At 38.0% G+C, this 24,952-nt stretch overlaps 1 protein-coding gene across 2 annotated transcripts in view; it reads left to right on the top strand.

Moving 5' to 3' along the window:
- RNASEH2B (ribonuclease H2 subunit B) overlaps positions 1 to 24,306 on the top strand; it is a 37,524-nt gene extending 13,218 nt beyond the window's left edge. The window contains exons 3-11 of one of the 2 annotated variants that reach the window (XM_062487671.1): positions 858 to 965; positions 3,210 to 3,286; positions 5,853 to 5,970; positions 11,701 to 11,765; positions 12,958 to 13,063; positions 16,226 to 16,304; positions 17,088 to 17,130; positions 22,130 to 22,210; positions 24,175 to 24,306. In XM_062487671.1, the coding sequence (XP_062343655.1) occupies positions 858 to 965; positions 3,210 to 3,286; positions 5,853 to 5,970; positions 11,701 to 11,765; positions 12,958 to 13,063; positions 16,226 to 16,304; positions 17,088 to 17,130; positions 22,130 to 22,210; positions 24,175 to 24,282 (785 nt within the window). In that variant the 3' untranslated portion in view covers positions 24,283 to 24,306. Of the gene's footprint in view, positions 1 to 857; positions 966 to 3,209; positions 3,287 to 5,849; positions 5,971 to 11,700; positions 11,766 to 12,957; positions 13,064 to 16,225; positions 16,305 to 17,087; positions 17,131 to 22,129; positions 22,211 to 24,174 lie in introns of both variants that reach the window. The other variant, XM_062487670.1, reaches the window with a different exon arrangement.
- The last annotated feature ends 646 nt before the right edge of the window (positions 24,307 to 24,952 follow it).

Below are 24,952 nucleotides of genomic sequence, written 5' to 3'. Positions count from 1 at the left end.
CACTGAGGCTTCTCTGAGCCAGCCCACGATGTGCAAGTCACTGCACTTTGCAATCTATGTGCTCTGAGCAGGACAGCCCTGCTGCAGTTGCTCTTGTTTCTTGAAGATGGATGGATAACCAAGATAGAAGCAGCCACCAGACTGAGCTGAACACATTTCAGTGGCCCCTTCTGTAGCTGTGGCAAGTTCCCATTTCAGATACGGAAAATGCCAGTCCTGTTTGTGTTTGTCACCCTTTCATTGTAACCCAAAACTAATGTGAAATGGTAGAGCTGTGTTACGGGATGACCTAAAATAATGCTTTCCTTTTCCTTTCCCAACTGTTAAGGTTCCGATGGGCATTTCAAACCAATTTCTTACAGCTTCCTTCTTTACTTTATATGTCTACCCATACATAGTCATCACAATCCATTTTGGTGCACAAAAAAAAGAGTATTTCAAATTGTCCATGAAAGGTTTGAGACTTTTGTTCCCCTAACCCAAGTCTGATACCCTCGTGACAAGCATGATGGAAGGAAAGGGAATTCTCTTGTTTTCCACCTTCCCCCTTCACTGCAGAAAAAAGCTGATTTCTTGAGTGATTTTGATTTGGGTTTGGATCAAAGGCTTTGTGTTGTAAGATGAACTATTCACACATCTTATTTATTGATTCAAATTCGGTTTCATTTATAGAGCTGGTAAATGAACATCTGTATATAATAGTGTTTTTTGTCTGAGCTCTCTTTGTAGTGAGTTTATGTAGACTGTGTGTATGTTTGTGTGTCTATATGTATATAAGGCACATTCTTCAAACATATTGGGTATTCTTTTGATTTTTCTGAAAGCTTACAAACACAAACCAGATTTCTTTTCAACAGGGGAAGCAGCCCTTTACTTATTCAATAGCGGTGCACAGCAGCTGTTTGAAGTAAAAGCTTTTCACGAGGAACGTCGCTCCTGGTTTATAGGTCAGACTGTTCAACAGGGTGAGTTAGATAATGTGTCTTTTCCCCATCTTCAACTGATGTTTGTATACAGATCTTCCCTCTCTCTTCTAGTAAATTTACAGGTGTTTTTCCTAGTTGTTTGAGACATGCTGCATCATATCCCCACCTTCTGATAGACTCATTTGCCATGTGGATTTAACCAGGGCTGGGGGCTTTGTAATTTGTCTTTGAAAGGTTGCCTTTGGCAGCCTCAATTAGACAGATGTTCATTTGTCATTTTTTGAAGGAGGAAGGAGGGGTAAGTAATTCAATTGTGTTTAAACTGAAGTGCCATAAAATAGTTAGCTTTCCTTGTCAATCACACCAGCAAGTCCTCTGTGTAAGTTAGTATGTATTATCCTATGGGAAGGAAAGGAGAGGGCTGGAAGGCCTTAGCTAGCTGAGCAAAGTGGTATGTTAGAGCTCCAAGCACTGGAATGTATTGTCTTGTGTTCTTTAAATTGCCTCTGTAGTCCCCAGCCTAAGTGCTGGGTTCTCAGGAGAGGTCTGCTGTCTGAAGTCCCCATTTCAGTGTTCTCTCTGAAGGGAGCTGGTCTGTACTAGCCTGGACATTCTCTGATCCTGCTCACCTTTCTGAAAAGGAGCAGGAAACTTGTGTAACTCGCTTGTGGCAGTTTTCACAATCCCTTTTCGGTAAGGATGTTATTGTAGCAGTGTTTCTCTGCCAGCATGTCCACAGACCAGCATGTCTATAACTATTAATTCAGGAGATTAAGGTATATTTATTTTATTCCTTTTCATTAGAGAAAAGTCCATATATAGTGATAAATAAAAGCAACCCTTCCAGACATAGGCCTTCTTTAATGGTAATATCCCAAAATGTGTGCTAACTTTTAAACATCCTCTCCAGGCACATAAAGCAATGCAAGCAGTATGTCTCTGAGTTTTTCCTTGCTCTGTCTTGGGGGTGAGCCAACAGACTGGGTCTGCTCCCTGCTCCCAATTATGTCCATGTTGTATTGTCTCCCTTTCTAACCTTTATTTTGGCTCTTGGGAAACAGTTGCCTTAAGAAATCATGCCATCAGTTTTCTTCGAAAAATACAGTGGAAGAATTGTTCCTGAATGTTAGGGCTGCTGTATCTTCGAAACAGTCAGGAGAAGAACAACACAGAAAAATCTGTGTGTTTGCAGTTAAAACAAATTATCTCATTATCTGCAGAGAAGGGCAGAGGTCTTTATACACCTCTGGTGAGTCTGAATTTTTAGAACAAACAAAGCTAACTCTTCCTGGAGGTTTGGTAGAAAGCATTTAAATAGAAGCTTTGAGAAAGTGTCTAGTGGAGTTTTTTCCTTCTGATTTCAATATCGAACCTTTTGTGTTTGTAAGTAGTCCTGATGCCTCACACAGAGCATCACGTTGGTAATACACACAGTAGGTTGGGTATCAGCTTTGCCCAAACCACATTCTTCCCACGTGATCGTTTGTTAGTTTTAGAGCCTTCATACTAGGATTTCCTTTTCTTTAATTATCTTCATCACGTGACTTAAACCAACAAAAAAATACTTATTATTATTTGCTTTTGGTTTGCTAATTACTGTCAAATTGTCATCAATTATTTGGTCTCATTAGTGAATTTCCTTGATGTTACCTTGTTTCCAATTATCTGCAGTTATACAAAAAGCCTGACTAAGCCATTGTCCTGCAATGAACTCCAGATGGGCAGAGGTGTTTGTTTCAATGGGAGACCAAGTTCTTCCTTTGTGTGTAACCTTGAATGCAGCACACTGAGCCATGTTTTCTGATCTAAGTTTATTTTGTTCCATTAGTGGACTGCATGAGATTTTTCCTTTACAGATGAAGGCAGCTCTCACTTAACTAGCCCTTGAAATTTTTTTCTTGCCCTGCCTGTCTTCTGCAACTGCAGTGTTGCCTTGTCCAGTGTTAGAGGTGGAGTATTGCTGAATGCCTGTGGTATCCCAAACCAATTTCTCTTGCCCCCAAATCTGCCAATAGAAGGCAGCTTCAATTTTGCTGGTTTTAATGCAGTCCAGAAAAAAAAAAGGCAAAACTCAGAATAGATGAAGCCGAAGTCCTGAAGTGGAACTTTTGCTTTGGTTTGGCAGGGTGGGGAATTGAGTTAGCTCTGTATTTTTAATATAAAATTACAAATACCATTTTTCTGTTTGTTTTATTAAAAAAAATGTTGCTCACATACCTAAAAAACATCCTAAAGCCTCAAAAATATATTTTGTAAGCTTACTTTTGCATGTCTGTCACCTAGATGGGCGCCTGCTGTTTGTTACACCAATGGACCCCTTATTTCTGATACTTTACTACCTCATAAAGGCAGACAAAGAGGTAAGCCTGATTTATTTTTTTCTCTGGAACTCTCAGGAAAAAAAACCCAGTACTTCTGACTTCAGTTCTGCAGAAGTTCTGTTAATTTTGCGAAGCATGGCTTCCATAATAATGGAAATTTAATTTGCATTTAAAGCAGAAATTACCTTAATACCTAGAAGTATTTTGGTTTGCATCAAGTTTTTTGGTTGGTGAATTACAGTGCAAGAGTCAGCTTTCAATCTCAACAAGCACTAATCACCTTCTTTTTTAAGAGAAGTGTATCTCATTTGTGTTTTGTGAGAGCCTGTCCCAGGACTATTGAATTTAAAATGCTGACATGTCATCAAATCAAAACAAACCTAGTGCCCTTTTTGAGGCATCAGTAAAATGTTATTTTGGGAAAGAAGGGAAAAAGAAAGAAAAAGTTGGATGCTGTGGAGGAGAAAGGAGGAACATTTCTGTGGCAGTTTGAACTTGAAAGGAAACAACAACATTTTTAGAGATGCCATGTCATAGAACAGCAATGAGATGATCGAGTTTGGTAGTTAAAAAATGTTTGGTAATGAAAAAATGGCTTCCTTGGTTTATCAGGGGTGTAGCAAATCCTCACTTAAATTTCTGAAATACATCAAAATTCATAGGGAATTTCACTGATTTTTTTATAAGCAGCCTGTGAAAAAAGGAGCACAAAATAAAATGGAAGTGTTGATTTTGTTGTTGTAATTTTACTTGTTTGTTTTGTAGAGACAATGATTTCACTTTATGGATCCTAAAAGTTTTTGCTGTAAAAGAATTTTTTGCAAGGTTGCTTGATATTTTCTGTTTTAGATTGCAAGTGGAGAATGCAGGAGAACAATTTTTTTGTTGTGATTATATAAAATCTTCCTATACCTTTGTAGTAGTAACTCACTGTTCTTTAATTATTTTTTAATTATTTAAGATACAGGTTGTGCAGATGTATTGAGTATTTCTGTGGTCAGGATGGTCCATCAGGAGAGGTCATTCCACAAGTATTTCAGCTTGTTCTCTGGGCACTGCATTCTGAATTCATTATCCCTTTGAAAGCTTTATACCAAACTTAAAGTAGGGAGGTAGTAAATCTGCTTTATGTGGAGGGGTGTTGAGGTTGCCTGAGTAAAGGACAGCTACTGCTGTTGTTTCTGTGCATGGCAAGAATCTTGTGCTGCCCTTCTCTTTTTCAGTACATTGTTTCCTACGTTTTCTGGTTTTCTAGGCCAGGCATGATGCCAGATAAATGTATAGGACTGTTCTGGGTTCTGAAAAAGGGAAAAGGCATTCCTTCAGTGCCTTGCCTAACTTATTCTACAGTCTCGTGGCAAGGTTAGCCTGAATGCAGCACAGTCACTTCTAGCTTGAACTAATGGATATCACTGGATATCATAGAATCATCCTTTGCACTGTCCTTTGATTTTGACAGTGTGAGGCAGGTTTGCTTGGTGTGTCTCTGAGCAGAGCCATCTCTCCTATATAGCACCTTTCCTGGCTTAGGCTCTGTGCCCATGCATGATGTAAATGCAGCTGTCTAGCTTTGGGACACGAGCAGGTAAGTTATCTATAAGAAAGAGTTTATTGCAGTTTTATTTTTGTGTTTCCTAACTTCTTTTTTTTTCCACGGGTATTGTGCCTTTTCCCTTTTGAGGAGAAAAAAAAACCCTCTAAATACTATCTTGGTTCTGCTTTTTCTGCTTTGTTTGGGATTTTTTTCTTGTATTTATTGTGATTTAACAATAGATGGTTACTTTTATTAAGCCTTTGAGTGTCTAGCAAGAGAATTAATTAATAATGAAAGCAGTGTACCCCAAGTGGCTTCTTTCATGCTGACCAGTATAATGAGTTCAGCCTTGGCTCCAGGGACCATGCACTTTCTAAGCATGAGAAGCTCACAGAGTCTTTGTACTGATGCACTAAAGGATTTTTCCAAAGGGAAGGTTGCCAGTTGTGCCAAACCATGCTGAATAATTACGCATTGTTTGGCAATGGCAAAATTTGTTTGATAGTTCTGTCATGTGTGGGGCTACTTAAGTTGTGCCAAAATCACTTTTATATCCCTACTCTGGCCAAACTGGAATTGACTTTGCAGAGGTGAAAGGTTAATACTGTGTTCCAGAAGCTGCCCTGCTCCTTTGAGATTTATCTTTGTGGAAGAAAAAGCAAAATTTGAATGGAAGTTATGACACTGGGCTTAATCCAACAGGTTTTGGTCTAAAACATTATTGGCACAGACTGACTACTGTGTCTTATGTCATCTTCCAAAAAATCCTGCTGTACTTCACATTAGTTTCTCCCCATGTTGTTTTAAATTTGGTCTTTTAAGTGCAGTGTTTGAGGAGTTCAGCATTTTGCAGGTATTTACTGGTCTGAAATAAATATTTATAGCATTCTTTGTAATCAGTTTCTGAATGTGTCATGTGTTACCATTCAAAATACGATCTTCTTTAAATCCTTTATTTTAAAACTATGGCCATTGCATGAATATATATTTATATACATATGTGTAGTGTGTATATATGTGTCTTAACATTTTAGTAATGCTTTTGTAATCCCTTTGATGTATTTTCAGCAGCAAGGAAAGTTCCAGCCACTTGATCAAGTTGTGCTAGACTCAGAATACCCTAGCTGCCCATTGCTGCTGAAGTGTGCAGATGTTAAGCAGTACATACAGCAAGTAACAGAAGAAAAAGGTGAAAAAAAGGGATGGGGAAGAGGGATGACAAAAAAAGGACTCAATTTGTTAGTGTCACCTCATTACAAGATAGATTTAAATATTGTTTTTTGCTTTACCAAATAATCAAAGTGCTGGACACAAGCTGTACTTTAAAAACAGAAGCTTAGGCTTAGAGCTTGTCACTGCAGTCTTGTGAATAGAAATGTGTAGATCTCAGATTTTCAGCTGCAAGTCTGAAAAACCCATGCTGTCTTGTTGCTAGGTGTCATACAAATGATAAACCAATCAGAGCTGGCTTCTCAACATTATTGCATATGTTGTGAACTCTCTTTGACTTGGATCAGAATTTTACATCTCTCTAAATTCTTTATATCGTGTAGGATGGTCTGGCATGGAAGTGGTCCATTTTACTTTTTTTCATCCTTTGTCACAGAGCATTGAAACAATAAGTAGAAAAAGCTGGAGAAGAATAAGTATGCTGCTGAGAGAGGAGAACACATTGTTGCTCTGCATAATTTAGTGCTGTGTGTTTAAGCTTAAAGACTTAATTGTTTTAAAATACAAAAATTGTTTGGGATGCATAAGTATATAAGAGAGAAAACTCAAATGGAAAAAGTTAGCAAGCTGTCAGTTCTGTACATAGTTTCCTCAACCTTTGCTTAGAATTCCCTTTGGTGTGGGGGCTTTCATTTTATTTGAGGACAATATATGCTTTCTAGGGAAGGGACAGGCACATTACATTATTTTTGCAGGTTTGCAGATATGCAAAACATGCAAGACCTCAGTTTCAATTTTCAGTCCCATAAATAGCATTTTATTTAGGCTTGCTAACTCCCTGATCAGGAATGAAGATTTCCCTACATGCACATGGAGATCTACAGTAAAACATACAGGAATCTTTTGCATCACCAAGTACAAAACTAGTAAGCTCTCTGACTCTTATGCAATAGAGCTCCTCCAAGGAGTTGAGGTTAAAGTTAGAAGAGAGATTGAAAGCTACAAACATTAAGAATTTGCTTCCATGAGGCAAGATGATCCATCCTTATCACTGAAATATATATATGTGTGTGTATATATATATATATATATATATATGTGTGTGTGTGTATATATATATGTGTGTGTATATATATGTAGGAAGAAATATTTTGATGATCTACAGATAATTAGGAAGTGGCTAAGGAAAGGTGATGAAAAAATAAATTCTGCTAAGTAAAAGACCAGACCTCCTTCTAGCTGTATAGAACATTAAGTTGTTTGTGGGGAGCAGAAGCTGTAAGTTAATTTAGGTGCACAAGTTTAAGTCTTTTTGGGATTGATGTGTTGTATGTGCAGTAAGGTAGGGAGGTTACATTTGAGTTTCAGGGCAGGACACGTTTCTGTTGTCAGTGCTCACTTTCACAAGGGAGCAGAAAATCTAGGTAGCAAGGCTGTTGTGACATTCTGTTTGGGACTGCGGTAGTTGGAATTACATGCTTCCATAAACACATAATTGTGGAGTAATTATTACTGTTACTCCTGCATTTGCAGAAGAACCTACAGAAACTTTTAGTTACATTTTGTATCATTTGGACCACACAATCTTTTACTTGCTGATACAGGCCAGGGTGCCATTGGCCATCTGGGCACAGCTGGCTCATGTTTAGTGGCTGTTGACCAGCACCCCCAGATCCCTTTCTGCTGAGCAGCTTTTCAGCCACTCTGCCCCCAGCCCATAGCGCTGCAGAAGTTTGCTGTTTGTTGACCTAAGTGTAGGACCTGGCATTTGTCCATGTTGAACCTCATGCCATTGAGTCTCAGCTTATCAGTCCAGATCCCACAGCAGAGCCTTCCTACCCTGCAGCAGATCAACACTCCTGCCCAGCTTGTTGCCATCTGTGAGCTGACTGAGGGTGCACTCGATCCCCCCATACAGATCATTGGTAAAGATATTAGATAAAGAATTGGCCCTGGGGTCACTAGTGGCTGGCTGCCAGCTGAATGTAACACACTTCTCTGAGCCTGGCTTTCCAGACTGGTTTTTACCCAGTGTAGAGTGTACCCGTCCAAGCCATGAGCTGCCAGCTTCTGTAGGACAGTGCTGTGGGAAGCAGTGTCAAATGCTTTCCAAACATCTAGATAGACAACATCTACAGCCTTTCCCTCATCCACCAAGTGGGTCACATTGTCATAATGGAGGTTAGGTTGGACACCCATCTGAGAAGGTGAAAAATGGTACCACATCCTTTTGGCTGTCAAACCTAAGTCTGCACAGAAGCTTAGGACAAGGTCTGGATTATTTTTGTGAAGGGGAACTTCCTCCAAACAACAGTACATCCTTTGGGCAGTATTTATGTTCCCAAGACAAAACTTTAAAAAAAAGTATTTGCTCTAGACAAGGTCTTGTGTGTTGGTCTAACTTTTGTGTCCATTCTGTTACTGTAATTGCAGTTATTATCTGTCAGAGCATACTCCCATAAACTGTATTCTGCTAGATAGTAGTGAAGATACTTCACTGCTTGGTTTTTTTTCCATTTTAAGTAATGTATTTTGTACACCTATAAGTTTGTGTTGTTTTGCCAACAAATCGTATTAGCTGTTAAAGATGTGTTCATTTCCTGAGTTTTGTTATGAAATGCAAGGTGAACAATGCTTTAGTCATAAAAGCTGTGTACTCACTCACACATCAGCTTTATGCATTCTTGGATTTTTCCAGGCATGTACCTGCATGCACATGCTACTTCTTTTATTGTTCAGGTTAGGGTTGGGTTACAGTGGGGCTTGTTCTTAGGATTTCTTTCTTTTTTTTTTTTTTTTAGAACACCAAGAGTACTGTTATGCAACAAACCTATTGGCACTTGCTTGCCTGTCATGCACACATCACCTTTCTGTTTAATCCACTTCTATGTGTTTCATATTCTCATGTCTTTTATTGCTTGTAAAAAATACCAGTATTATGACTTAAGGTACTCACTCTTTTCTGGCTCTTAAGACCTGTTGTCTACTTTGTAGCCTTTCTCATTTAAGGAGTAGAGCATTAAGGCAAGAAATACCAGTTGTAGTGAGGCTTCTGCAGCTCTGTTCTGCTTGACAGAACTTAACAACATAATTATTTCACTCTTCATTTAGTCTTAAGACATTTAACATCTGTCTAACAAATTCTTACCCCAGAGCACTCACAGTTTACACTTACTGAATTAACAGAAAATCCACCTTCCCTGGCCTCATTCTTGAAGGGCACTGAAAATTCATTTAGCTGAATTAAATTCTGAATTACCTGCTTTAGTAGTTGTGGAAAGGGTGTGTTACAGCTCACAAAATCCGGGTGAGGCAGGTTGTTTGCTAATAAATTCTGACATTGGATTGAATGTACAGTAGAGAAGGTTTAAGAAAGGGTTATGAATTCCAGTTCTAGAGTGTTACTTTTTGTTTCATTTTGCGAGGCAAAAGCTGCACTGTAATCTTGTCTGATGTGATTAACATGAAGAGCCAAGAAAACTTACCTGATTAGAAGAACTAAATAATATTGCCAAGCTTGTATTCCCAGAGGGTAGGAAAAAAGGGGCCATATAAGTTTCAGAGTTATGGAAAACACTGAGAAAATGGATTTTAAAATGTGCTTTAGGCAGTTTGCTCAACAATACATCAGGGAAGCTTCCAAGTCTACATAGCGATTACCCGATCACTGAACATATTATTTAATTGTAGAACCACTTATATTCCATCTGTATTTCTCAAACCCAATCTTTCCAGATGTCTCAGACCAGTTTTATAGGCACCAGACACATTAGGGAACAAAAGGCTTTCCAATATATACTTATATTATCAAATGTAGTCACTAACTCTCACCAATATCAAATGTGCATCACATGTTAAATCCACGTTCCAATATTGAATCCTTTTGTCAGCAGTTTGTGACTTTCATAACTCACTTTAATTCTTCAGAGGTCTCAAATATTGTCAGTTTCTAGAGTTTAATAGTCAAAACTGTCAAGCACACAAAATATTTTCAAACAAAGTGATCTCTGAAGGGTTCAGTGTAATTATTTTTCACATGTTTTAATGAAAATGGCTTCACAGTTCTACATTTCCTTTCCCTGAGTCACTCTGAATCATGCTGTTGTGGGGGAGTCTGCCTGGGAATCCAGACTAGAATTACTTTTCAGCATGGGTTGGGGGATGGTGCCCAGAGGATGTCCCTTCCTCGAACTTTCTTAGATAAGAGAGGAATCCATTAATTGTACTCACTGTACGTAAACCCAAACCACATTAGCATTTTGTGAAGCAGGTTCAAGTATCCAGAATGTTTCTCTATTTTCTCCTTCTTTTCTTTCTGAGCCATTTAAAAGCATCTAAGTACTAAAGCCTGCAGCCAACAATATCACAGCTAATTGTTTTACCTGCAGCTCACCATAGAGCAAAGCATATATAAGTGTATTTTTCATTTTTGCTCTGAAGAAATTTTGTATTTTGCTACTGTTCATCTCTTGAGACGGATTTAAGCTTTTATCTTGCAAACAGCTTTCCTTGACCTCTCCATACCCTTGCCATGCATGCAGAAAGAGCACATAATAGTTCACTGTTTGTGTGCAATTTGGAAGAGCCAAGATAAGCCCCAAAGAAGGAAATGCTGAAGGAATCATAAATAATATGTTGTTGTTTGCCAGGGGAGAAGGAAAATCCATGAAATGAGTGTTGGAATATGACACTGTATCAGTAAATGACATGAAACAGATGTAGGTATTTCTGGGAATGGTATACAGGAGGATAAAACGTATTGAAGTACCTGTTAAAGAAAAAGACTGAAGCACCAGGCTCCAAAATCTCCTGTGAAATCTTACTAGGCATCTGATTCAATTTCCCAAATGTAGTATTCTGTGAGTTAATACTGAATTTTTATACTGAAATTTCTCTGAGCCTTTGTAATTTTCTCTTTTGCCTGGGTGTTTTGAACTCGTGTATCTCCAGATAACTGATCACATGTGAATAGCAAGTGTTCCTGATGCCTTCGTTACACAGGGGAAGCACTCTCTGAAATTCTTATATCATCAAGTTAATTTGTGTTGCTCCATAAATCATGACTGAATCATGTACTTCCTCTCACAAGGAGTGAGTTTCACTATTTTGGATTGTGTCTTTTAACATTACATTGAATTATGTAAAAGAGGGATAGAAGTAAAAATTCTGCTTTACTTACTGCGACATGAGAGAGGAGAACTGACAGGGAAAAGGTTTATTGAAGAGGTGGACAGTTTAGCTTCAGTAACCAACTCTCTGTCCTGGCCCCTTACTAGTACATGAAGATTTAAGATAATCTATTAAAAAAAAAGGGAAAAAAAAAGAAAATTGCAGAGCCAACATTTTGTGTTGTGAACTATGTGGTTAAAATCACCAGTCTGTTCTATCACAGGGCAGTGAAGGTGAAGTGAAACTACAGGGGTTTGAAAAGAGTCTTAGTGAATTAAGAAAATGCAAGATTAAACATTGTTGGGGGTTGGAACCACACATAAATAAATAAAATCTGTTTTTTGCTGGATTAGGTCCTAATTAAAGAATGGTCAAATTGTTCAGACTTGTTCATATCAGCTCAGTCTGTTTATTTTTTTTTTGCTTCCAATATTTTTGAAACTTATTGCCCTGATATCAAACATGTGCAAGATGCAAAATAACTTTTATATTGTATCTACAAGTTAAAAGATTTCAAAGGTATTGAAAATGCAATCCAAACCAGACATAACTTTTTTCCCCCTTGCTTGTTTCTTCTCAGAGATTGGCAGTCAGAAATTCCACAAATATAGCCAAGAGAAGACACTGATGTGGTTAAAGAAAAAGGTATTGTGTTTCTTTTTTGCTTTAAAAGTTGCTGTATGTTTAGAATGGAAATGTTTGCTAGCTTGTCCGTATTTGCATTGGAGCCATGTGCTGTGCCTCAGTTTAAGGTATGTGTCTTGTCCAAGGACAGACATTACAGTAAAGTTGCTCTGCTTGGGAATGTGATCAGGTGTTAGAGTTATTAACAAGGCTTGTTGCATTTCTCTTTTTGATGAAAGAGGCTTATGGGGTGTCGGTAGGAAGAAGAAGCTGGCAGCTTATTGCTGTAGGCTTTGCATAAGGTGAGGGGCTTGCTTTTGCTTTGTCCCTTTCATTGATGGACTAGAGGAGAATTTTGATTGTTACACCTTCTAAATTCTGCCATGCTTAGAAGTTGGACAGAACTGCCTTGGTTTTGTGCTACAAATGTGTTTCCTGAAGTTTTGGCAGACTTCACTCAGAATGGTCCTGGTTTGGTTGCTATTATCCCGATCCAATCATGCTGTTCAAGAGGTCTGTACAGCATGCCAGAAGTAGTGTTAAAGCTAAGCTTGGTGGGGGTCTTTGTTTTGGTATGAAGAAAGTGGATTTCATTTTACTCATGCACATGTGCCCTTAATATGATGCCACTCTGCAGAAAAAGATTATGTGTATCACATGATTAGGAGGTCTTGTCATTTAAATTAGTCAATACAAGCACAAAATCTGGTCCACTTTCTGCAGTGATGAGGCATGGGAATGAACACCTATTTTGCAATGATTGCCTGAATATTTACATGTGAACAGGTGCCTGTTTGTGTTGTTGAAAATACCTTCTCTCTGTTGGATCCAGCACAGCAGTGCCCTGTAAAGTCCTTAATCTTTGATTTCCACCAGGACTGCCTTTGCCATCCTGCTGAGTTCTGGGGTGTTTCTCTGAGCAGGTGTATTTCTTACCTGTATAATCATGGCAGTTGGGTCTGAGTAGCTTAGCTCATCTTAGGGTGCTGCAAAAGTGGTGCTGGGTTGCCAAGGCAGTAGGTTCAAAGACATGCTAGTTTCTTTAGGTTGTTTGAGCTCATCTGCTAGTCATTACAAATGTATATTAAATTTCACCACAGTCCATAAGTTGAGTGTTTTATATGCTTGAAACAAAATTACAAGAGCTTTGTCACTGCATTAACATGTGCATAACAATACTGATACAGGCATTTCATTCTTTGGCTTTCTGTAGGTTAATCAAACAGTGAAAGCACTTAAAAGCAACAATATATTGGTAGGTGAAAGAGTGCTTGCAAGTACATTTATCAACAGTAAACAGGTCACAGATGCTCAGGAAGGTAAGAAAACTAAATGTGGTAATGAATTCCATTTTTGTGAAGTTACATAAGTAGAGATAAAACACATAATTAGAAACTAAAATATATTGAAATTGGCCTTTGCAGTAGATTTTTTCCCTGTACAGAAAATTCTGTCTTAAGTTGTGACTGTGCCTTGGCTTTTCCAAGTTCTTTGGTATCTTCATCAGATGACATTGTAATTAACTGTAGGTCTCAGCTGGGGTTCTCTTAGCTTCTCCATAGTTCAAGGAGGAAACTTTTTTCTCAGTGAAATACATGCTGAAGTACTTTGCTGAAGTGAGACTGTTTTAAAGAATAGGACACATAATATATATGAGTTCCCACCCAGTAAGTGTGTTTGTATTAGAACATGCTTCTTTCCATTGTTATTTTTTATTAGAATGCCTAGAATATTAACATATTAGCATTCATAGAATATTAGTATATTAACATTCATAGAATTCTTCAAAATGGTGATGGGATCTTAGGAAGTCATCGTCACAGAGAAAAGGCTCCTGATCCAGACATTACTTTATGCAGCAATCTATGAGTTAGATGATTTTTGTGGGTGCACTGGCATTTTACCAGCCTCAACCCACTACAAATACACAAGTATGTAATTATGAAGGGCAAAATTTTAATATTACGTGTATTAAATTGTAACAATCCTGTTACCAAAAAGTCTGGTGGGATCCTGTTTGTTTCTATTCACCATTTTGCTGGGGAGGGCAATGTCCTGAATGTTACTGATACAAAATTCTGTAGAGAAACCTGAAAATGGACTCAGAATAAAATCTTCAAATGTTAATGAAAATTAAGAACAGTTTAGAGCAAGATGAACCAAGGCAAATTGTTTCTTATTACAAAGACATTCAGAAGTCTTCATGCTATTGAAAATTAAGGAGAAATAAAGCAGCTTGCTGACAAAGTGGAAAATGAGCTAAGTGATGAGCCAAGTAATGATTCAAAGGAAGCAACATAAATGAGATTTAAGAGGCAAATAGACAATTTTATATAACTGAGATTGTAATATATGGTTTTTAAAAAGAGACAAAGTTGCAAAAGTTGTGACTAACTTCACAGTAGCTTTTCATCCTTTTCCTGACCCCTACTTTTTTAAAGAAAGAAAAAAGTGTCCTGGAAACAACCATCTTGACTATGCTTAAATACTTTTTCTCTGAAATTTATAATTAACTATTGCATCTGTAGTGGCTTTTTTCCACCTTGCTCTTGATTTATAGTAACATGATTATAATAGTCTTTTTAAAAACCTTGGGTTTTTTATATTTGAAAGAGCAGCATTAAAATTGGGAATACTGGGGTTTAAAGTAGGTGAGTTTTGGAGGTAGTCCCAGTGCATGTGGCAAGGTGAATGACAGGAAGTCAAATGGACATTACTTAACACTTACTTCTAATAAGAATCATTTTCTTGTCTGATCCTTTCATTGCTGTGACAGTGCAATTTATTTCTGTAGACAATTGTTTTCATAGAGGTATTATGAAATTTCAGTACCTTAAAAGTAGGTGGATATATGTAGTTAGCATCTACAGATGTTGTAGGGCAAAAATAGGGGAGGATATAATGAGAGCAATTAGGGAAGTAGGGGAGGTTTATCATATGAGACTTGAACATTTCATTCAGAAGACACAGAAGGGAGGTGTGCAAGTATTCCTGATGTTTGACAAAAGGTTAATAACAAAGCCAGGCTGGCATAAGAGCGCAAACTCGATAGAAGGCAAATGGTGTTATTTTTAAATTGGTAGTCAGTGAAGATTGCTTTGAGTCAGAAATGCAAAGGAAATGGTTTTTGTATTTAGTATGAAATAATAGCAGTTGACTTGGACTGCTTCATTTGGTGTCATAATGCAAAGACTGAAGTTACAGGATTATTTTTCTTAAGCAATAAATTGGACATATGAAGTGCTGAGGTGAAATTGTCTTGGGTTGGAATTATTTCTTGTTCTCTCCTGACCTTGAAGAGAGTGAGAGTCTCCTGACGTTTAGAGAGTGAAAAATCTTTGATCAATCTAGGCAGTGAAGGAAGGAGGAGTGCAGATAAGTGATAGAAAAAATTTATTATCAGTATAGTTGAAATGCATATGCTGCTGTCAGTTTGTTAATGCTTTCTCCTTCAATGCCAGTTTGCATTGGGCTTTTCAGGTTAAAAAAGAGAAAATAGGAAAAAAAAATAGATAAATTTGTGTCTGGCACTAAAGTAACAGTTCTTTACCACCTTAAGGTTGGTATGCTATGTGCTTCTGAACTCTTTACATATGTAGGCATATCAGCAGATAAACTGGCCTGTTGTAGTTGGAATTCAGAGGTGAGATTTTTAACTTAATATCTGTCTGGCAAATGCTTCCTGTGCATGGGTGCAGTGTTACCCCCTAGCAGCTTCAACAACAGCAAGTTTAAAAAGTCCAGCCCTTGATCAGTAAGTGCTTGTGTAGAACGTGACCGGAAAAGATCTGGTTTAGGACTTCATGTATTTAAAGGGTCACTTTTTTTTTTCCCCAGTCTCTCAGAAAAAGATTTGTAGCAGGAGTGCCCTGTACTGAAAACAGCTTCTAGTAGTTCATATTTCCACAGATAATTATCCTGTCTTGCCAGTGATGTTTAGATAGGCCTTGGCATTTTCTATAAAGTACTGAAAATTAAGTACAAAACTTTGAAATAGACTCATTGTCTCATCTAATTGTTTTCAGTTGAAGCCAGAAAATGTTCTTTAGTACTGAAGCCCTTGCCAAATAATTGTAAGATCCAGATGCTTTAAAATTAATGATTGCATGTTCTGTTGAGTCAGCTTTTTACTTTTGCAGGTTTTTAAAATTTAATTTCTTCAGAAAAATACATGATATCTAGTACTCTCAGAAAGTGAACAGCTTTTGTAAAGTAAATGCAACAGATATTAATAACATGTGCTGACAAAGTGAGTGTAGTAAGTCTTTACTTTTTAAATAAACCTCTGAGTGTCATATAACACAAACTACTCCGCACAGAGAAGCACCACAGTGTATCCATTAGGAGTCTGTTACTCTTAATTCTGTCTGATTCAAAGTTGTGCCTTATGGTAGTACATGCAACCTGGCTAAAGCAACTTGACTATGTAAAATGAACGGTTTTTTTTCTCCTCCTTCCCACTCCCTGACCTCCTCCCGAAGACTATGTACGATATGCCCATGGGTTAATATCAGAGTATATTCCTGAAGATCTGAGTAAGGAGTTGTTAAAATACTTGGGGTAAGTATTGCTCCAGCTAGCATATAGCTTTACATGGCATGGATTAGTGTCCATTTTGTCATTTCTGTTGAATACTGAAATTTATTCATCAAGGTTGCAGTGAATGACACAATGAGATTATATTTGCCACACATTAAATGTGACTTTTCAAATGTAGATTATGGGGCTTTTTTGGCTTTCCTGTGGTGTTAAGGACTGTGAGCTGGGGGAGATGTAATATGAAAGTCAGATATGTCTGTTACCACCATTATGTTATGAAGCCCTGAGTAATGCATCCTATTTTAAAGCAAGTGGAAAGAAAATCCAAAAAAGCAGTTTGTCCATAACAAACAGAAGAGCTAGGTATTGAGTCTTCATCCCCAGTCCTCTTTCCTTTTCCCTACTCACTCAGTTCTGCTTGGGTTTGACTTACTTATCTCACCTGTGTTAATTTGTATTTAAATCTGAAAGGTGAGCCAACGTCCTCATCCTGGTGTTCCCTGCCAGCAGCAGGCTTGGCTTGGATTATCACTGGGACTCTGCATCTGCTCAGTTCAGTTCTGTTCAAAGGCTTCTCTTATGATGGCCTTTGGAAAAGTGTGCAATTTGCAGCTTGAAGCCCCATAGATGAGCAGTTTTTCATAAGTCAGAAATACAGTCCATGAGCTGTTTTTTTTTTTTGCAAGTGCTTGCCATGTGTGAGCAACTGATAACCAAAGCAGCTTTCATGAAGGCAGACTTCCAAACTTTAGGTTGTGCAATTCATCTCTCTTAATTTTTAATTTAAAATCTTTTGTTCTTCAGGCTCCCAGAACTTAGAAGCCCAGCACCAGAGCCACCACTAAAGGTAGGAGAACATTAAGATATTGATAGATATGTTGTGTTGTAAGTTGATTTTTCTGAGTTGTTATTGAAACTGGACCAGACCAAGCACTGGGTACAATACATTAAGTAAGGTGCCCTTGTGAGAAGCCAGTCTAAAACAGCTCAAGAAATTTACCAGGTAACTTGTATTTTTAATAAGGAATATTTTAGTTGGTTTTCCTGTTTAAAAAAGGAGAAGGAAAAACAGAGGTATATTATGGTTTTTGTCAACAGTCTTTTTCATACGTGTTTTGCTTATTTGGTTTTGTTGAGGTTGGTGGGACAATATGACCTCATGGATTTTCTTTTATACATAATTTATGAGGACCCTGAAAGGGACCTCCTGGGTCATGGATTACCAGACAACCATATTGGATAATCTTTCATATACTGACCATTCTTCACTGTAAGTCTCATTAGGATTTTTTATTTCCATTACTTCTCTTGGAAGAGTATTCTGTAACCTCATTCCTCTGATGCTCAGAAACCTTTTTGTAAATTCCACCTTGAATTTATTCATGGCCAATTTATTCCCCTGCCCTTTTGTGCTAACTTTATCATTGTTTTTTTGAAACTGAAATGGCTCCTTTCCCTCCCTAGCATTAGTTCTTCCAGTGCATAAAGGGAAAACGTATATACTTTGTGTTTCATTTTGAGAAGCCAATTTGGTTGTGTAAGATGGGTTCTCCATTCCTTCATTGTAGAAACATTTCTTTACACCTATTCCAAGATGAATTCAATTTTTTTAATGCAGGTGACCAGAAAAATGTATCATTATTTCAGATAAAACCTTTACTCATACAATATGGTGGCATTCTTCCCTTCTTGTCTTAATGAAAAATACTTTGTCCCATTACAGACTAGAATCCCATTTGCCTCTGTTGATGTGTGATCAGATAGCTCTCTGTCCTGCTGTGAGTAGTTAAGACACACAGTTGGGTTTTGGTTTTTTCCCAGTGCAGTTTTTGCTTGATCAGTTCTCAGATTTATAAGAAATTCATGCAGTTAATTTCTGTGTACATGACCTTTTACTTCTGTACATTTAGTCTGGTTTTAATGTTCCCAGTCTTGAAGGTACCCTGACTTTTTGTCACAGCGTTAAAAGCTTTTTAGGTGTTTGGAACGCTACTCATTCAGCAAGTATTAGCATTCCATTACTGTCTCTAATTAGTAATTAACTAGTAGTCTCCATCTGATCCAGTGACATCCCTTTCTGCATTATTTGCCTTTGTTTTCCTTTTTCCCAGTTTCCCACCTACCTTAAACTTCTTACACAGTTTTGTTTTCTGTAATTTCAGTTGCTTAAGTGGCACCATGTCAAATCCTCTGGCAATCCTTCACATTCTGTCACCAGAAAATGTGTTATACTTGAGAAAATAAAGACAAGTTAGTAGACATTACCTTGCTTAGATTTTAGGCTGAGACAGGCTGAGAGAGTTGGGGTTGATCAGCCTGGAGAAGAGAAGGCTCCAGGGAGACCTTATAGGACCTTCCAGTACCTTAAGGGGGCTACAGGAGAGCTGGTGAGAAACTTCTTACAAGGGCATGTAGTGACAGGAATAGGGGCAGTGGCCTCAAGCTCAGAGAGGATAGTTTTAAATTAGGTGTGAAGGTGGTGAGACATTTGCACAGGTTGCCCAGAGCTGTTGTGAACTCTCTTCCCTGTCAGTGTTCAAGGCCAGGTTGGATGGGGATCTGAGCCACCTGGTGTAGTAGAAGGTGTCCCTGCCCATGGCAGGAGGGTTGAAATTGGATAATCTTTAAAGGTCCCTTCAAACCCAAACCACTCTATGATTCTATGTTTCATTTACTCTTTAATTATTCTTCCTTCTTTCACTCTTTCCCCCATTCTCTTCTCCTGAGTACTCCTATCACTTTTTCTTTCTTCTTGCATTAGAGATGGGTCCTTGGGTGTTCTGCATTAATGTGGTCCCTGCCTGATAGAACATATGCCAGGTTCTGACTCTCATCTTGTACTTTCTGATGCAGTCTTCCAGCTGGATCAGCATATTAAGTTTTACTTCTGTCTTGAATAGAGTGATTTCTATTCTCTCTTCTGTCCCTCTTCATCTTTATTGGAAATGATATACTGAGGCAAAGGAGTTCTTCCATTTTGAGTCCACACATAGGTTAACTTTAGTATCTATCCAATTCCTATAGTATAGCAGCTTCACTTTCTCTTTTTTAATTCCCTTTTTGCCTCTGTGGCTAAACAACCTTGTACTGTTTAATTTCCTTTCCAAGGTCTAACTCAGCTTGACTCTTTGGCAGTTCTCACTTAGTCCCAGTATCGCCTGACCCCTAAATGGATCTTTTTAAGAAATATTTCTTTTCCCCCAGTCTTTTTTTCCCCCATTCATTGCAGAATTCTGCTTACACCTAGTGTCACGTGGATTTTTTTGGGAGATGGATGGGGGGTGGTGGAATATGCATGCATCTGTGTGAGCAAGGAGCCGCATTTATAGTGTTTAGTCTGAGAAGCTCTTTCCTCCAAGATTTTCACTTTGTTTGAAGTAAAAGATCCATCCAAAATCACTTCTTCAAGTCTTTTTCTTTTACCTTCCAAGTGTCCTCCTCACACATCAAGTCCCTTTGCTTTGCCTTAGACAAGGAAGGCATATGGTTTGCCCCCTTAAAACCAAAAACCCCTTGATTGTCCTTTCCATTTAATTTAGACTGGACAGCCTGTGTCTACTGAAATGAGATTACGTACCATGCTGGCCTTTCCTGCAATGTCCCTGCTACTTACCAAAACAAACTCTAAAATAAAATAACCTCATTTCTGGCTGGTTCAATGACTGTTCTGTTTAGCAGCATGTCAGCTAGCACATAGAGGAATAATTGAGCCCTACTGTTATTAATAGCATTTGTTCTCCAGTGGATATCCCCAGATATGTTATTTCCATGTGGCTGGACAGTTGTTCTGGCTGTACAGTTACTTGGCCCTTTGATTCAGTTAAGAATTATCTTTATGCGTTGTAAGAAATATTAAGCTCACATCAGCAGCCAACTGATAGTCATTAGCTATATAAGCATGTTAAAACAACTGTATTAAACTGCATGTGATGTACATTCCATATTGTGTACGAATAGCTTTTATACCGTTGGGATAGTTCTGAGAATCTATTTTTAAAAATAGTTTTATTTCAGCAGTTTGGTTGCAGAGGAAATGAGGCTTAGAAGTGTTCAGTTGTTGGGCAGTGAGATCTTGCTGAGGATCTGATTAATTTCCAGAGCACTGACCAGGGTGTGTATGATGTTTCTGTGTTTAAGACTTTGCAACTTCAGAGATTAAAACACTCTTTTTATTTCACAATCTCAGAGGAACAAGGTAGGCTTATACATGGAAAATTCTAGTCTCCTTCAGACCATTTTTTATCACTTGTATTGACATTTCTCTTCATGAGAGCAAGGTGTATTAAGAGGTACATTATTATTGCAAAATAAAAAGGTTCTAACATGCATTTCCTGTTTTGGAAAAATAATTGCATGTTTGGACATTTCCTTAAACTCTGAAGGGAGGAGAGATGTAGAAACTTCAGTGATCAGCCAAAGAGCAATGACACATTCTCTTTCTTGAACAAGAACAAACTGGGTACAGCCTGGACTTTGAGATTTAATTATTAAATCAAAATTGCATGTTCTTTGTATTAATTGCAAGCCGTTGATCTTGTGTTGTAATCGTCGCACTGTCCAGTTTGTCAGCACAGGGAGTCTGGCCATTGGCAGATGATGAGAGACATCTACAAAGAATATGTAGGCTTTGCTACAACTAAACAGCAAATGTTTTGCTGAAATGCAAACATTTTTGTTGTAAGTTTTAAAAACTTGTTTATCAGATTCCAAAAAGAGGAGAAAAGTAATTCTTCATTAGATTGTCATTTGAAAATCTAATCACAGTGCAGTAAACAGCCTCCTAAAGAGGCTGATCCAGATTCTATTGAAATCAAAAGAAAAGGCTGCAGTTGGATCTGGTTCTAAGAGCTGAGAAATCTAGGCTGCAGACCTGGCTTCTGTGCCAAAGGTGGGGAGGGGGGAAGGGAGGGAGAGATATCACAAGCACCACAAACAAAATGAATAAAACAGGACCTTTAAATGTGTGGTACCATCCAAGTTGCTTGCAAAATCGCTCTCTTTGGCACATAAACTGGGAAGGCCATAGTCTAGATTTCACAGGATATTAAGGACAGGGTAGTAATATCAGATATATAATAATAATAAAAATACAGTGTTGTAAAATACTGCATACTTTTTTTTCTCTTTTGGAAACATACCAGAAAGTTTTCACCTTTAAACTAAACACATGCTCACAGTTTATGGAAAGAAATATTCATTTTTACAGCCTGATCATGTGAACTGCCGAGAATCGTTCACGTGCATTATTTCTGAAGTTAGAAGGCACACAGCACATGCAGAGTCAAACTTCTTAATATACTGTTGGATTCAAGTGATGAAGCAGTCAGTGGAGCTATGGCAGTGTTTCAGTGTTGCCAGCCTTGTAGAAACTAATTAATTCTAAAGGCTGTGAACTGACAACAGAGTAGATGATGATCCACTTGTGTTGGCAGATAACTACAACACTGGAGCTGCTGCACAGGTCCATGAGATCATGAGCACCACAGTTCCTTTCCTGTCAGGCACTAACTTCCAACAGCTGTTCCTGAGAGTTCTCTAAATAGCCTGACACCAAAAAGTCACAGTCATGGCTGATTTCTAAGTCATTCTTCAGAAAGCTAGGAAGAAAATGCTTCCCCTGGCACTGAATGCTCTCTTTTGAATGCTGTAAAGATAGTTTATATTCACACGTAAAGAAGACGATTGCAGTGCAGACAGAAATCTTCCACTCTTGCTGCAGATTCTTCAGTTGATTGCCAGTCCTGTTTTGGTGCTATGGTTACATTTTAAAGCCAAAGCTTTGAACTTCCATGTGTGCACATCATAAAAGTGGTTGACAGAGCAACTTCCTCACTCTAACATTTCAGAAAAGGAAATTGTCAGATGTCCCTGTGGAACCACAAGAAGACTATACTAAATTTAACAGCGACAGTCTGAAAACCAAAAAGGTAAGCAAGCCTTGCATTCGTACATATTTTGCTTAAGTGTACATTAATAGCAAATACAAGCGCAGAGTGCTTAACTTTCTCCTTCAAAATGCATCACAAATACAAAACAAATACAAAATTGTCTTACATCTGTAATTATATCTCTTTGAACTTTTCTTTCAGGCTTAATGTGACTTTGACAGTTTTAATTTCCTATTCTGAACTGTTTTGTACTGTTACTGCTGGGCTGTATTTCACCAGTGAACATTCCAATGAGCCTCGCAGACTCAGATACACATGTTAAGATGCTTAGCTGGTGTTTGCAAGCTTTTTGGATCTTTAGATGAGAAATCCTATGGCTTAATGATAGCAACTGGTAAATTTCAGTTAGTCAAAAAAGAAATGAAGATGGCAGCATTTACTTAAATTCCAAAGGATGCTAGGACAGGCTTTATTTTTGCCTAGAAATATTGCTTGTGCACTTACTTATGTCAACTTAATGAAGTTAAATCAACACAGAACTTACTGATTCCCAGCTCCAGCGCATGTTTGGAGGCCGATCTAAATCTGAGTCCAGCGGTGCCTGCCACTGTACTATTCCTAGGAGAGCAACAGAGATGTGAAAAGAAATAGATCCTCTCTGTGTCTGCCAAAGCTGTGAGGCTTGTACTGGCTTATTTCTCTGAACATTGAAAGAAAATGAATCTTCCTCCAATCCATGGGGAACTGAAAAGGCCCACTGTGCTGGTCTTGTGACCTTCAGTCTAATGCTGACTACTCGTTATCCCTTTGCAAAGAGAAGCAGCTGGTGGCAGATGCATTCCTTACTCCCCCCAAAACCCCAGATTTATTTTTTTTTTTGTAGTCATTGCACATTCTAGTTTGGAAGTAAGGGGATTGCCCCGTAAGTGAAGGTGATAAACAGTTTAAAATATGTATGTTTTCCCCCCTCCTCACATTATATACTGTAGCTTTTGGACTTAGGATAAAGATAGAAATAAATTGAGGAGAGATAATTCATTTTAATATTAAGTATGATTTACTTCTGAAATAATAATGCACATTGATGAGAGAAACTGGGAAAGGAAAGATAGCCCTTGGACTCTATACAGTGTACTGCTCTTTCTAAAATACTTTGGCAGTGGTTTTGTTTGTAGAATAACACAGACAGTCGTACAGTTGTTGCCTATCTCCATCGTATCCATAACCATCTAGCTGATCCCAAGTACTGTTATTGGGAAGTCCTGCAGACTAAGGAGTATCATAAAGAAAGGTCAGTGCAAAGTTTTCTTAATAGGGAAAAGCAGCTAGAGATTTAAAACATAACACTTTAAAATACAAGAATGAAAATAGGTCAGCTGTATAAAATGTGGTTCATAAAATGTGTTTTAGGTGTAGAAGTCTGGGAAGTTGTCCCAGTGGCCTCAAAAGTGCTTTGTAAATGTTAGTTGCCTTCTTCATTCCTAGTTCTTCCATCTCTTTTCCCTTTATTTCACTGTGCATAAAGTCTTAGATAGTAAATCAGTGTGAATTATTCATCATCCATAATGCAGGTCTGTAATTCAGCCTGCTGACAGCATAATCGTTAGATTGAGTCGGAGGGTACAGAATGCATCTGTTGTATTGCATCCATTATTCCTCTTAATGTACACTCAGGGATTATCCCAAAGTAAACGTTTGATTTGGGATACCTCATTCTGCAGAAAGGAGATATGTTTCACTTCCTTGTCCTTGTAGTTGGTTTTCTGTCTTTGTTTGAGGTTAAGTAATTCATGACAAGTATTCTTCAGTTTGAATAATCTCAAATTTGTTTTTTAATGTTTTTTCTCCTACAATTCAAAGCCTGCATAACATTATCTTTACGGCTGTATACAAAAAAAGCAATTTAACTTATTGCTTGACTTCTGTATTTAGGAGTTTGTAGCATCTGTTTCCCCCCTATGGAGATGCTGTTTAACTGTTTCTGTTTATCATTTCACTCACAGGCAAACACCAAGATGTCTGCAGCACAGAAGGCTCTGGCCAAAGTTGATAAGAGTGGCATGAAATCCATTTCTGCTTTCTTCAGCTCCAAACCTAAAACATCAAAATAAAGATTTGTAATTGAAAGAAATTTATACAGTGGTTATTTTTATGTTAAGCTAAAGATGTTTCCTGGAGTATTTTGTTAGTATAGTGTATGCAGGGCATGTCTGGGTATGTGGTGGAGTGTGATGGAGAGGTCTGTGAGCTGGCTGGGCACAGAGCTGTTGGGCCTAAGTGGGACAAGGCAGTACCATGATACCAGCTATTCCAGCCTGGACTGGGAAAATGGCTCAGATGCATTAACATGGTGCTGTGAGCTAGAAGCAAGGTTTAGCATTGTACCATACTGTGCTCCTGCTCCTTCCAGAGCAAGCCCAGTCAAGCCCACCATAGAGTTTTCTCTGTTACACTTCATTCTAGGCTGAAAACATGCCCACCTCTGATGATTTTTTTTTTTTAATTCATAAGGAGCATTTTTTAAAAAATTTCTGAAGTTTTTTACCCAGTATTACTCCAGAGTAGGATGGCATCATTGCATTTTTATTTTGATCCAAGTATAAGTGCTCATGTAAGCATTGTCATTGGTGGTATTTTATTGAGGCAAAGATTCTCTCTGTGTTGGGATTTGGGTTGTTCTCAATATGCTGGAAACAAATGACAATGAATGTCAGTGTACATGTAATGCAATAAAGTGCTTTGTGTAACAAACTTGTGCTTCCTGTATTTGCTGTATACTTC

This window comes from Cinclus cinclus, chromosome 2 (genome assembly GCF_963662255.1).
Source record: "Cinclus cinclus chromosome 2, bCinCin1.1, whole genome shotgun sequence".
NCBI classification, from domain to species: domain Eukaryota; kingdom Metazoa; phylum Chordata; class Aves; order Passeriformes; family Cinclidae; genus Cinclus; species Cinclus cinclus.
This window is presented reverse-complemented; position numbering and strand designations above follow the sequence as displayed.